This window comes from Palaemon carinicauda, chromosome 9 (assembly GCF_036898095.1).
Source record: "Palaemon carinicauda isolate YSFRI2023 chromosome 9, ASM3689809v2, whole genome shotgun sequence".
NCBI lineage: Eukaryota > Metazoa > Arthropoda > Malacostraca > Decapoda > Palaemonidae > Palaemon > Palaemon carinicauda.
Genome location: NC_090733.1, coordinates 71,732,584 through 71,746,802, shown reverse-complemented (window position 1 = coordinate 71,746,802; position 14,219 = coordinate 71,732,584). Strand labels below are relative to the sequence as shown.

Sequence of the window (14,219 nt, the reverse complement as noted above, 5' to 3'; positions counted from 1 at the left end):
AGAGAGAGAGAGAGAGTATGATTTTGTATGAGCAGTAAAGTAAACCATTTCTTATCTTAAAGCAAATCTATTTACTGTGTTATGAGAGAGAGAGAGAGAGAGAGAGAGAGAGAGAGAGAGTATGATTTTGGATGTGCAGTTAAGTAAACCATTTCTTATTTTGAATCAAATCTATTTACTGTAAGAGAGAGAGAGAGAGAGAGAGAGAGAGAGAGAGAGAGAGAGTATGTTTTTGTATATGCAGTAAAGTAAACCATTTCTTATTTTGAATCAAATCTATTTACTGTGTTGTGAGAGAGAGAGAGAGAGAGAGAGAGAGAGAGAGAGAGAGAGAGTATGACTTTGTATATGCAGTAAAGTAAACCATTTCTTATTTTAAATCAAATCTATTTACTGTGTTGTGTGTGTGTGTGTGAGAGAGAGAGAGAGAGAGAGAGAGAGAGTATGACTTTGTATATTATGCAGTAAAGTAAACCATTTCTTATTTTAAATCAAATCTATTTACTGTGTTGTGTGTGTGTGTGTGTGTGTGTGTGTGTGAGAGAGAGAGAGAGAGAGAGAGAGAGAGAGAGAGAGAGTATGATTTTGTATATTATGCAGTAAAGTAAACCATTTCTTATTTTAAATCAAATCTATTTACTGTGTTGTGTGTGTGTGTGTGTGTGTGAGAGAGAGAGAGAGAGAGAGAGAGAGAGAGAGTATGACTTTGTATATTATGCAGTAAAGTAAACCATTTCTTATTTTAAATCAAATCTATTTACTGTGTTGTGTGTGTGTGTGTGAGAGAGAGAGAGAGAGAGAGAGAGAGAGAGAGAGAGAGTATGACTTTGTATATTATGCAGTAAAGTAAACCATTTCTTATTTTAAATCAAATCTATTTACTGTGTTGTGTGTGTGTGTGTGTGTGTGAGAGAGAGAGAGAGAGAGAGAGAGAGAGAGAGTATGAATTTGTATAAGCAGTAAAGTAAACCATTTCTTATTTTAAATCAAATCTATTTACTGTGTTGTACTTTGTACCTTTTCCAGCAGTATATTACAGTACAAATTTACTAACGAATATTCTAGTCTTGTAAACTATGACCTCAGAAATGGATCATTGTTACTTTACCTAATAATACATGAAAATATACTGCACTATATATTTGACTGCACTGTGTATGTAATGTAGATGTTCAGGTGAGAGAGAGAGAGAGAGAGAGAGAGAGAGAGAGAGAGTATGACGTGCTTCGGATAAGCTGACTCGTGACGATCCAGTATATTATTGTGTTGAATAGTCTTATCATATTTACAATAAAGTAAACCATTTTATATTATAAATCAAATTTATTTACTGGGGTGTAATGTATATATTACCCAGCAGTACATTACAGTACTAATTTATAAATTAATCTTTCAGTATTGTACACTAACGCATAAGAAACAGTTTAAAAATCTATGCTACAGTATCTTTTTATTTACTTTACCTAATATTTACAATGAAATTTACTGTAATATATATTTATGACCGTACGACGTGTGTTGTATATTATAGATGTACCACACGTGTGTGTGTGTGTGTGTGTGTTTCACTTCAAATAACTGATATGATAATGGATAGAGGAAAATTATTTCGCTTTGGTGTAAGAATTCTCTAAACGAAAATAACTTGATGTTGTTACTAGACTTCACCATGGAATATAATTTTTGTGTTGAGGCCTTGGGACAGGTAAGAGGTCCCTTGAATTGGGGAATTATTATTTTCCAGCTTGACTGAAAAATGTTCTCATTCTTTTTCTATTGCTTATTACTACTTCAATCTCCTTCATATTTGGTTGACTATTTCCCACCTTGATATTCAGCCTCTCTTTCTCATTCACTGTCCAGATTTTTGGGAAAGGATACCATTGCTGGGATTGGATTTTTTAATTAGTTGTCAGAGCTTTGGTGGTCTTGCTAACGACCCGATAATGTTTGGACCAAAGGAGTGTTAATATTTCCATATTGGCAAATAGAGCTATATCTCTGAAAAGACATTGGCCCTCAGATTCCAGGATTTTCAGCATTCTCTGGTTTGCCATCCACTATCATTAAGGCCTGGATGGGTCTGAATGAAAGAGACTAGAGAGAAACCAGAAGCTCTTCCGTGCTTTTGTAGATTTAGAGAAGGCTTATGACAGAATACCAAGGGAAATGATGTTTTGGTGCTTGAAGAAGAGGAAACTCCCAGAGAAGTTGGTTAGAATGGTAGAGATGATTTACCAAAGAACAAGGACAAAAGTAATAAGAGCTGTTGGGGAAACAGAAACCTTTAAGTTAGTATTTGATTGTATCAGGGGTCAGCATTAAGCCCGTTTTTATTTGTGTTTTTCTTGGATGTGTTAAGTGAAGGCATGTTTTTTTTATTACTACTGAAAATGAGGAAAAATTACAGAGAAGGGTGATAGAGTGGCAAGAGACTTTGGAAAAGGGGGTTTTGAGGGTGAATGTGGATAAAACTGAAGCCATGGTTAGCAGTAAGGAACGTTGGGACAGGATAGCCATACAGGAAAGTGGAAGAGCAGTTATAAAACCGGGCAGAACAATTTAGATACTTAGGATCTACTATAAATCAGGAGGGAGAATGTGAGGCTGAAGTTGAGAACAGGATAAAAGCACCGTGGGGGGAAAGTGGATGGAGGTAGCAGGAGTGGTATGTTGTAAGAAAATGCCAATCAAGGTTAAAGTCAAGATTATATATATATATATATATATATATATATATATATATATATATATATATATATATATATATATATATACATATATAAATATGTATATATATATATATATATATATATATATATATATATATATATATATATATATATATATATATATATATATATATATATATATGATAAATTTTGCACATTTTTACGTGTTTTTCATATTCAAATAAGCCATATATATTTTTGATATATTAATGTCTGGATTCTCTTAACGACCTCGGGATCAGAGCCCCAGGCGAAATCACACAAAGACAAGAGCTTGGCTCCGGCCGGGAATCGAACCCTGGTCGGCAAGCTTATATAGACAGTGACTAACCCATTCGTCACTGTCTATATAAGCTTGCCGACCAGGGTTCGATTCCCGGCCGGAGCCAAGCTCTTGTCTTTGTGTGATTTCGCCTGGGGCTCTGATCCCGAGGTCGTTAAGAGAATCCAGACATTAATATATCAAAAATATATATGGCTTATTTGAATATATATATATATTTATTATATATATAACGCATTAATAAGACAACTGTTAATATATGAATCAGAAACTTGGCTTTTAAGACAAAAAGAGAAAGCAAAGCTTCAGAGAACAGAGATGAGAATCCTAAGGTGGATTATGTGGATATCACATAAAGATTGGAAAATGATGAAATAATAAGAATGGCAGGTGTAGTGAAGATTACTGAGACGATACGAGTGTCACGACTGAGATGGTGTGGGCACGTGTTAAGGATGGATGGTGGGGAGCGAGTGAGGAGGGCTTGGGAGGAACCTGTAAGGGAGAGAAGATCAAGAGGGAGGCCGATAATTATATTTTGATATAAGATGAAGGATGATACGGAGAGCAGAGGTTTGGTGGAAGAGGATGCCTTTGATCAAAGGCATTGGAGAGTGCGCATCAGGCAACCGACCCCTCAATGTAGGGATAATGGTGGGGAAGAAGTAGATTATTAAGGCCTGGATGATTGTATTTTTGAAATGCTCTCGGTTCCATCAATCAAGTTCGGCATACTCTTGAGCCACTTTAATCATAGTGGTACCAACTATTTGGGGAAGGGTAGGGAGCAGACAGTTGGGAGTCATCTTTGACAGGTGTCATTGGTGGAGGAATTATTTCCTTTAAAGGCTATTGGGGTCACTATAATGATGTCAGGTAAAGTCTAAAAGGTTTCTTTCCCTCTAACTTATTTTTTCCATGTTTTGCCAATTTTTATTATTACCCAAAAATAAACGGGGATAACATTTATAATGGGTATTTGTTTACAAGAGCACGCTCTCCATTTACTCCAAAATTATGCATTCCTCCAGCTCTCCTCTCTTTGTACACTAATTAAGAGGTTCTTTAAATGCTGGGATAGCAAAAAATAGCAAGATATGTTGCAGGAGGGGGGGAGGGGGAGGGGTTGGTGGAGGAGGTACTTAAGCGACCAGGAACAGACTCGTCAACATAGTCAATCAAAGAGAAGTTCGTGACGTCAGCGGACATTTGGTATATATTTAAAATATATACTAAATTAAAAATGGATCAATTTCTCAAAAGTGTCACTATTTGTGAATTGTATATTTTATTTGGTATTACTTGACAATAAATCTTATTTTTCTAAAGAAACTTTTTACGAGAATGACTATTTTTGCAGATGACTGTTTTCATCGGCGGGAAATTGACAGGCATCTTTAGGCAGTGGTCAATAGATGGCATTTAGTGTAGCAAAACGTCATCTGGGAAAACTGGTCATTCTCAAAATATTTTCTTTAAAATACACTTTAATATGTTTTATATCAAATATTTACCAACTATTAAATATACATTTCACAAATAGTGACACTTTTGAGTGATAGCTCCATTTTTAATATAGTACAGTATATATTTTGAATATATACCAATGCACCCTGACGTCAGTAACTTCTCTTTGATTGACTATGTTGACGAGTCGGTTCCTGGTCACTTAGTACCTCTTCCACCAACTCCCCTCCCTCTGCCCTCCCGCAACATATCTTGCTATTTTTTGCTTTCCCGGCATTTAAAGAACCTCCAGATTACTGTACAAAGAGAGGAGAGCTGCAGGATTGCATAATTTTTGAGTAAATGGAGAATGTGCTCTAGTAAACAAATACTTGATAATGTTTCCCCACATCATTGACGACTTCTGCCAATTTGAATAAGGAAAATTCTGTTGACCTCAGCAATAAAAATTATCACTGGAACCTTTGTTCCTTCCTCCCCAGAACCCCAAGGGACTAAAAGTATTGGCAGTAGATATCAAAATTTAAGTTCTATATTGTGTAGGTATTTCTTACAATATGAATTATGAAATATTGTACAAACTTTTAATACTTTTTTAGGGAATTTGTTTAATCTCAATTAAAAGTGATGACACTTATTTGCTCAGGTAAAATTATGGAATTTGTTTTTATAAGAAAGGTCTTATAAATAGTATTTTATAAAAAGATGATAGTATTAGATACATTCAGCTCTACTTGCCATTTTCAATTTGAGTAAGAAATCTTAAGTATTTCCCTTGCTTTTAAAACCAGAAGTCTCACAGTGGGGAGGAAACCTTAGTCTCTGGGAGAATTGATAGTAGTCTAGTCACTTAAAGTCTATTTTTTCCTCTTCTTTGCCAGTTTATGTTTTGGCCGTGTATGGGTGAATTTCCGTATATTTTTTTTCTAAATTGTTACCCAATGATCAATCATGTATAAGTGGATTTGCAGATGAGGCCAGTCTGTATATATGGATATTGTATTTATCTTTATTTATTACTTTTTTATATTCTGCTGTTGGTCTTTCTCTTTTTCTTAAATACAGAATGTGCATCCCATTCTGTTGTCATTGTCATTTGAATTCTTTCACAGATTGAATAAGATAACCAATACAGTGGTTCATAGTACTGTAAGTGCATAAGTATATGCACTTTTCCTTGTGCAAAACAAGAACAAATATTTCAAGGTATCAATCTTAGGCAGTGTTGTGAAAAGGCCTAGTTATAAAAATGATATAGCGATTTAGATATCATGGGTCTGTCATCTCTAGAATTACAACTTCTTTATCACTACTCTGAAGTCTTAAAATATAATAGATTTAGACTTTAGGAATACTTTAGAATTCATAATGCTTAATTAAGGTAGCTTATTCACTGGTGGTTTATAATTTGTGTTAGATTCCTTATACATTTATTTGTAAAATGTACAGCACCAAAACTGTCATAATTTTCTTTAGTTTTTAAGGGTTTCATATTTCTTTCATTTCAGTGTTCCATTGGCTGCTGGAATCTTCAACCGAGATGTGTATCTTGAAGCAATCAAGCGTCGTAAACAGTTTATGAGTCAGCCAGCATTAAGAAACTGCCCTGTTCAATAACTATCAAAGACTAAATTTTGTAGTGTACATTTGACTGTTATATAGATAAAATAATTGGTAATACAATATATAGATGTAAAATAATCTCATCATACCAGTTTATCTATATATCTAAGAGTCTCATAAGAATTATTAGAGATAACCCCAGGATGTTGAAATATATTTATTTTTTTCTCTGGGAACTATCTGTTTTGGAAGTTAGAATAAGGTGATAGAAATCTAGAAATCAAAATGTTAGCACAATGTTTCAAATTGAACTCTTAGGTTGTCAGTTACTCCTCAAGTTCACAAAAGTTAAATGTAATTACAGAGAGAAGTAACCCTGCACTATACATACCATTTTATTTGTACAATATGTGAATTACCTCAAGTATTTAATTTATTCTCTCAGTTCCCTCAAAATGTTTTAGGAGGCTGTAAAGAGCATCATAATTTATGTCAGGAAAATCATTACAATATAAAACTATTATTATTATTATTATTATTATTATTATTATTATTATTATCATTATTATTATTATTATTTTTATCATTTTTATTATTATTGTTGTTATTATTGTTATTGTTATTATTATTATTATTATTATTATTATTATTATTATTATTATTATTATTATCATTATTATTATCAGCCCAAGAGCTCCAACATAGCCCTGTAAGGAAAGGAGATAAGGAAATAAATAAGCTATATATAAGTAATAAGTCAAAAGTGTAAAGAATTATGAGATCATTATAAACATTATAATAGGTCTGTTTTATATTAACTATGAAGAGACTTATACTAAACATGTTCAACATAAAAACATTCAATGCAGGTTTGAATCTCTGCCGTTCTAACAATTCAGGTGCCAGATTAGTGTGGAATGATCTTCCTAATCTGGGGGTTGAATCGTGGGAATTTCAAAAATTCAGTTTTCATAATTTCTTTTCAGTTCAACAGCTTGACATAATAAGTTTTATAATACATATACAGTGGGGCCTCATTAATCGCAGTTTCGGTTTTTTGCGGCCAAGGGAAAAAAAATCTTTTGTAATGATTGTGTTCCCAACATTAAGAATTTGATTTCTAATAGTTGACAACAGCATTGGGATGGCCAAGAACAATGCAATACCTTTCAAATAAAAATTCTCATAAAAATCGCGATAAAATTCAAGCTGGGCAATGATTTCAAATAGCCCGCGTTCCTTCACATGGGAGAGCTGCACGCCACTACCTATCTCTACACCAGGGCTCTCACTTTTGTTTCATGATATTTCCTGAGATCGTGAAAAAAATTTCCTTAGATTTCCTTAAAAATATAATTTGCACTATAGCCACTAATATCGTATTTTTGCATCATTCATATGCATGCTACCAAGTATAATGAAGCTGCAAACTACATATTTCAAAAAAGAGGAGGAAAACAAGGTATTATAAGCTATAATGGCAGTATTGCAGTAGGCCTATGATAATGTTTCTATGGAAGAACTTTACTTCAACTAAAATGCATGTTTTTCTTTACATCTTATAATCATGGATGTGATTTTATATCATAACTGCTGCTTGGTGATCAATCAGGGCATTAATGTAAGCCAATACCATATATATATATATATATATATATATATATATATATATATATATATATATATATATATATATATATATATATATATATATATATATACCAAGTGGTCCCTGAATTTCCTTCACAAAACCAATAAAGGCCAAAAGTAATTTTTATGGAATAACTACTATAATGATTTTGCATAAGATTTACTTACGTTTATGAATTTTTTAATGCTTCTCCTATTTTTGGGTTGCTTTCTTCACTTATGAGATTGGACTTGATACTTTTAAGAGTTGATAATAAATCTGCACTTAACTGCAAATCGTGTGCTGAAACACCTGCTTTCTTTAAACCATATTTTGTATGCAACAGGCTCACTAAAGTAGCACTCGTCAATGAATTTCTTAAATCAGTTTTTATTAGTTGCAGCTGACTGAATATTTGTTCGACAGCGGCGTTTGAATGAGGTAATGACAACAATGATCCAACCAATTTGGCCAAATTTGGATAAGTTGGTGTGCCATCACTATCTGTTTTAGATAGCTGTAATTTCCAGAAATCAGCAACATTGTCAATATCACTCTGATCCCCTCTCATGCCTAATTTTCTCCATTCCAAGTCAACCACACTTCGATTGCAATCACTTACCAAATATGGATATGTATCCATCACATTTGAGAGTGAAGGAGGGCAAAGTTTTAATGCATTTTCAGGCTTAAGAAATTGTAAAGGTTGACACAAGGATGTATTGAATCTCAATCGTATCTGATCAATTAACTCTACTAAAAAATCAACACATGTGTTTTTGAATTTAACAATTGCCTCTTTATCTCTGCTAACAACTGAGAGAGTCTATGTTGCATTAATTCCAACATAGACATCTAGTGTTGGAATTTGAACACGTTTACCATGCACATCAAGTGTCAATGGATCACAATTACAAACAATATCAATCTTAACAAAATCTGACATTAAGTCTTTGATCAGTTGACACACCTTTTCATGGAGAGCATACAGCATCGGTTGTTCACTTTGAAAAAGTGTATTAAATTCATTGGTTCGATGCAGCTGTACCTGAACAAACTCTAATTGGGCTTTGATAAAAGGGTTCTTCAAGTTATTTAGAATGCTTTCTGCGACATACGAAGGGTCTTTCTTCTCATTTACAACACTAGTGAAATATAAAAATAATGCATCCCATTGTTCAAGTAATCTATTCACACACTGTTCAAGAGACAACCAACGGGTTTGGCCAAAGGACATCTTATGTGGGGAAATTTGAGTGAAAATCTGAAACTCTTTCAACTCATGTTGTTTCAATGAGGATCGACTAAAATAACTGTACACATTCCGACAGAGATCCTCTAAAGAAGTTGAAAGTTTTAGGGAGGCATGTGATACACACAAATGAATTAAGTGACAAGAGCATTTTACAAATGTCACAGAGCTACAGTCTGGCTTCATTAATGACACCACGCTCTTTTTTCCCCCAAACATGACATTGCACGTGTCAGATGAAAAACCAATTATGTTTTCCATTGGAATGTTTTTGCCGATGATGCTCTTTTTGATAGCAGTATAAGTTGATTCAGCATCACATTTAGTAATTTCAATTGCATCGAAAAATTAAGTCACAGTTTCAAACTTTTCATAGTCAAAGTATACAACACACATTGCTAGTTGTTTAGTTGTTCCAATATCAGTAGTCTCATCTGGTATGAAGCTAAATTTGGTGATCCTAAGCATATTCACAAGATCCTTTGAAAAATATACCCCTAGTCCTTGTCTAACAATGTTTGTGCATTTTGTTGCTGGGTGTAGAGTCTACACCCAGCGAGTCCTAGCTCTCTCTCTGTATAGTGGATATCCATTAACTGGGGTAAAAAATTACAGCTATATTTGAAATAAACCTAATTTTGATTAAACTGCTGTTTCACTTAACTGTATCCATATTCACATTTTAGTATCGTATTTATAATTAAAAACATAGCGAATTATAATCTCATGCATTGTTTACATTCAAATCAGCTGATCAAATGTGCGTAGTTCGTTGTCAACCTATATTAACGTTCACGATATTATCCCACTTGATATGACCATTCACTTTCACAGAATTACCTCACTGATATAATCTATCATGCATATCAGTATGATATCTCCTTCACATTATTATTGTCCGTCTCTTATTATTATTGTATTCTTAAACCTTTTCCCAATTCCTTCCCAAATCTCTTTCGTACATTTACTTTGCTCTCCTACACACACATCTACAACGTATCTTTCCAACTTTTGGTTCTCTGTTTTTCGTGATTTCATTCATTTTTTTATTTTCTAGTATTCATTCGTCATTTTCCTCTTATTAATCATTCGAACCCCCTTTCTTATCCCCCATTCCTCGTATTCCCATTCCTATTTTTCATTCTTTCTTCTCGCATTCCCCATATTCATTGATTACACTATTTTTTTTTTTAATTAGCGTAGATTTGGCTGAGTGGATGTGCAAGGAGAGGGAACTTCCCTACAGTTTTTAGCTCTGTGGTGCTTGATTATAAAGCCTCAATAGAGACTTAGCAAAGAAAGAAAAGATTTCATTCATTACACACACACACACACACACACACACACACACACACACACACACAGCTAGCTGTTGAAAAGTAATCAAATGCACAGTTTTTGTTTATTCATTTAAAAGAAACAATTATTATCGAGATATTTAAGTTTTTAGTTTATAAAATAAGCTGTATTTCTATTTAAGAAAGTATAGATGACATACTGCGCAAGAAACAACACAAGAAGTTGCGTCATTCTTCTAGAGTGACGGCGTAGGCTATGAGTCTTGAACGAAAACACCGAACACTTACAGTAAGTACAGTTAAGCTGTACTGTAGTAATATTACTGTACTTATATTTCAGTAATATACACTACAGTATCACTGAGTATTAGGTTACAGTACAGTATTACTAGATAGGAACAACTTTAGTTATACAGAATAGAAAGGGGATGATACGATTTGGTAAATTTTACCTTGTAACATTATTGTGTCCAGTATGCAGTGTACATGTGTGCAAATGTACTGTACACTGTACATATGATTATAAACTGTTGTGAAAACCAAATTAAAACTATATTAGGCAGTAAATGCTCTGTTAATCAGCTTCTGGACCCGCTCTTGGCAAGGGGCAATGACTTTTTAGCTTAGTAGTTAGCCCACTCTAGTGCAGTATTCATTTGCGAAAATTATCTTTTCGCGCCGGTCTGTAAAAACTATCGAGAAGAATGAGGCCTGACTGTATAATCTATTTTAACGTTACTGATCTCAAAATGTTTTCTATTTTCTATTCATTACTTGTACATGGTTTATTTGCTATTCCCTTATTTCCTTTCCTCACTGGGCTATTTTCCCTGTTGGAAATATTCCAACCAGGGTTGTAGCTTAGCTAGTAATAGTAATAATGAGAATAATATATGATATACTTTACACATTATTCTTATGTAAATTAGCTGTTTTATCCTGCTATGGCAGATGTAACTAAAAGTAACATTTGACATGAAAGCTTACAATTTGATAAGAAGACTTTTTTACTATTTCAAACTAGAATTGATACTAAATATATGAATTTATTTACAAGTTGAAATAGCAACTATGAATATAAAAGCAGAGGATCAAATAATAATAGTTTACTACTTGAGGATTTTATTTACTAATAACAAAATTAAAACGAGACTCATACTACTAATGAAGCTATGTACATAAAAAACAGCATCCTTGAAACTAAGACAGAAAACGTAACAATAATTTGCTTGAAGAAAGAGAGAGAATAAATTACATATTTCATGATTTTTGGTGTGTTTACTTGATCATTTCAATTCTGGATGTTTGCCGTACATTTCTTTCTCAGGATCCCTAAATATCTATTTAATTGTAAAAATCTGTTTGTATATATTGAAATTATATTTATTCTGCTTTTTTGTGTAGAGAGAGAAATTTTCTGAGAGACAAGTCATGTATTATCTCATCATTTTTTTTTATTTGATCATATGAATGGGTTAGGTGTCCTGTTAATGTGCATTTATCTAGATTCCAAAATGCTTGTATGATAAATTGAGACATGTATATGTTGAGTCTATAGTTTATCATGTCTTTGTTTTGTGATTGCTCAATTATTTACTTCCCACTGAATGTGCACTTTTCCTTTCTGTTTATTGATCTGATTTATGTAAATTTATGGTTTCTGTTTTATTATTATTACTTACATTTTGTATCATGATTAGAAATTTACAATTTTTATATAATAGAAAACAGATTGGGAGTAAGAAATCTGCATATAGAGAGGTGTTTTTAATCTCATGCAATGATTGCCTACAACTTACTAGACACAAAAATTCAGCGTCTGAATATTGATTATGGCTACGGATTAATGAGCCTAACTTTAAGTACGAGGGTTAAGTACCCAAAGTTACAGAATAGTTTTAAAAATCTCTATATATAAGAAAAATCTGAATTTTTAAAAGAATCTCTATATAACATAAAATAAATCATATTTCCTGTTTCATGAACTGTATCTGGCTTTAAAGGTTTTTTTTTTTTTTCTCTGTGAGTGGTATTTTATTGATAAATCCTTTCAGTATCCTAAGATTTAAAACAATACACTTGAGTTATTAATGTAAACGTAAAGGTATTTTGATTGTAAGTCATTTCAACACTGCAAAAGCAGAAATGTATGTATTGTACTCTTACAAAGTCTTGGTTAGAAAAAAGGTTCATAACACACTAATTTACACACTTATAATGCCCATGGTTAAAAGTATGTAGAAATGCATGTGAATATGCATTTTTATTTTTTCTGTTATACTCTATTCAACTCAAGTGTTTACATTTCATAAAGTATTACTCCAATGCATTTATGATACCCATAATAGTATATGCATAGTGAGCTAGTTAGAGGTACAATGCTGAGTATTATTTGTGAGTCAATAGGTAATGGAACAAGCCAGTCTAACTTGCTATGGGTCTCAAATCAATAAGGAAAGGCAATAGAGCAAGGGCGTACTTGTTAGAGACGCGTTATAGTATCCACTGACAACTGTGAGAATTATGTTATGGTTACTGCAGAATTTATGACTGCTTTTAAAGTACTGTATTTAGAAAGGATAACAGATTGTAAAAAGAAAAGAAAATAGAAATTGGAATGTTGGTAGCTTCAAAGTTGATGTTATGTAGTGAATGAAAATTGAGATTCAATGTATGTGTGGGACAAAAGTGCAAGAAAGGTAGGGAAAGGATATAAAATGTACTATACAGGGAAAGATACAAGGAGAAATGAGGTGAAAATAATTCTTCATTTGGATTTGCAGATTATCACAGAGGTTCAGCTTATTAGTGACATGTTCATTTGCTTAAAGTCTGAGAAGAATGAGAAAGTGTGGCATATCATCTCGACATACACCCCTCAGCAAGGGTGTACTGAAGAGGTAGAGGAATTCAGAGGGAAACTAGAAGAATATATAGAAAGTATTCCAAGAAGTGGTCTGTTAGTGTTATCAGGGGACATGAATACATGCGGGAAGAGGTTTTGGGAGAAGAAACCCGGAAGGTTAAAGGTTGTTGGAATTAGCAGAAGCTATGAATGTCGTAGTCATAACTACACAGTGTAAGAAAAGGAGAAGTTATGTGATAACTTATAAAAGTGGACAAAATTAGACTTAACTGTGTTGGTTAGGAAGGCAGACAAAAAAATCCTCATGGATTGTAAGACTATTCCAAATAAGTCTGTGGTAGTTTAACATAAACTGATAGTGCCAGATTTTAGTCTGAAAGCAATAGAGAAAAGAAAAGCCAAGCCTGGAATAGGAGGATCAAACCTTGGAATCTGAAAAGGGAGAAGATAGAGTTCAGAAGTAAAGTGGAAAGAGCCAGAGAAGAGAGAGATGTAAATTGAATGTCAGAATTGCCCAAGGAGATATAGGATGTTATGAAAGAGATTGTGGTACCAGCAGTGTATGACAGGGTACCAAATCTATTGGTGTTTGAGAAAGAGAGGAGTATCAGAAGACTTGGTAAGGCTAGTGAGAATAATGAATGAGGGGATAAGCACCATTATAAAGAAACAATTTCGGGAGGTTGGCCTCCATCAGGAATCAGCCTGAGTCCATTCTTATTCTTCATCATTAAAGACATTTTGACATCTGGAATAAGGAACAACAAAGAATTAGAAGAACTGATGTTTGCGGATGATTTAGTCATTTTATCAAACTTAGTAAGAATTGCAAGAAAGGTTTTTTAGCATGGAAAAGATACCTAGAAAGGGAAGGATTGAAGGTGAACATAGGAAAGGCATTCAATAATGGTTAGTACTAGAGAAGGACATGAAAAAATAAATATTCAAATGGAAGAGGCCACAGTGCAAAAACGGAACAATGTGTTTACCTACTTGGGATCAACAATAACTAAGGATAAAGGTATGGAGAAATCAGTGAGTCAGTGAAAGAAGCATGGATAAAATGGAGAGAAGAAACTGGAGTTTTAAGATGAGAAAATACCATCATTGCTCAAAATGAAGATTTTT

At 33.3% G+C, this 14,219-nt stretch overlaps 1 protein-coding gene across 3 annotated transcripts in view; it reads left to right on the top strand.

Moving 5' to 3' along the window:
• Window positions 1-7,670, top strand: part of INPP5E (Inositol-3-phosphate synthase) — a 405,071-nt gene extending 397,401 nt beyond the window's left edge. For all 3 annotated transcript variants that reach the window (XM_068380074.1, XM_068380073.1, XM_068380075.1), the window contains one exon: window positions 5,991-7,670. In XM_068380074.1, coding sequence (XP_068236175.1) covers window positions 5,991-6,099 — 109 coding nt within the window. In that variant the 3' untranslated portion in view covers window positions 6,100-7,670. The remainder of the gene's footprint in view (window positions 1-5,990) is intronic.
• Window positions 7,671-14,219: the final 6,549 nt, after the last annotated feature.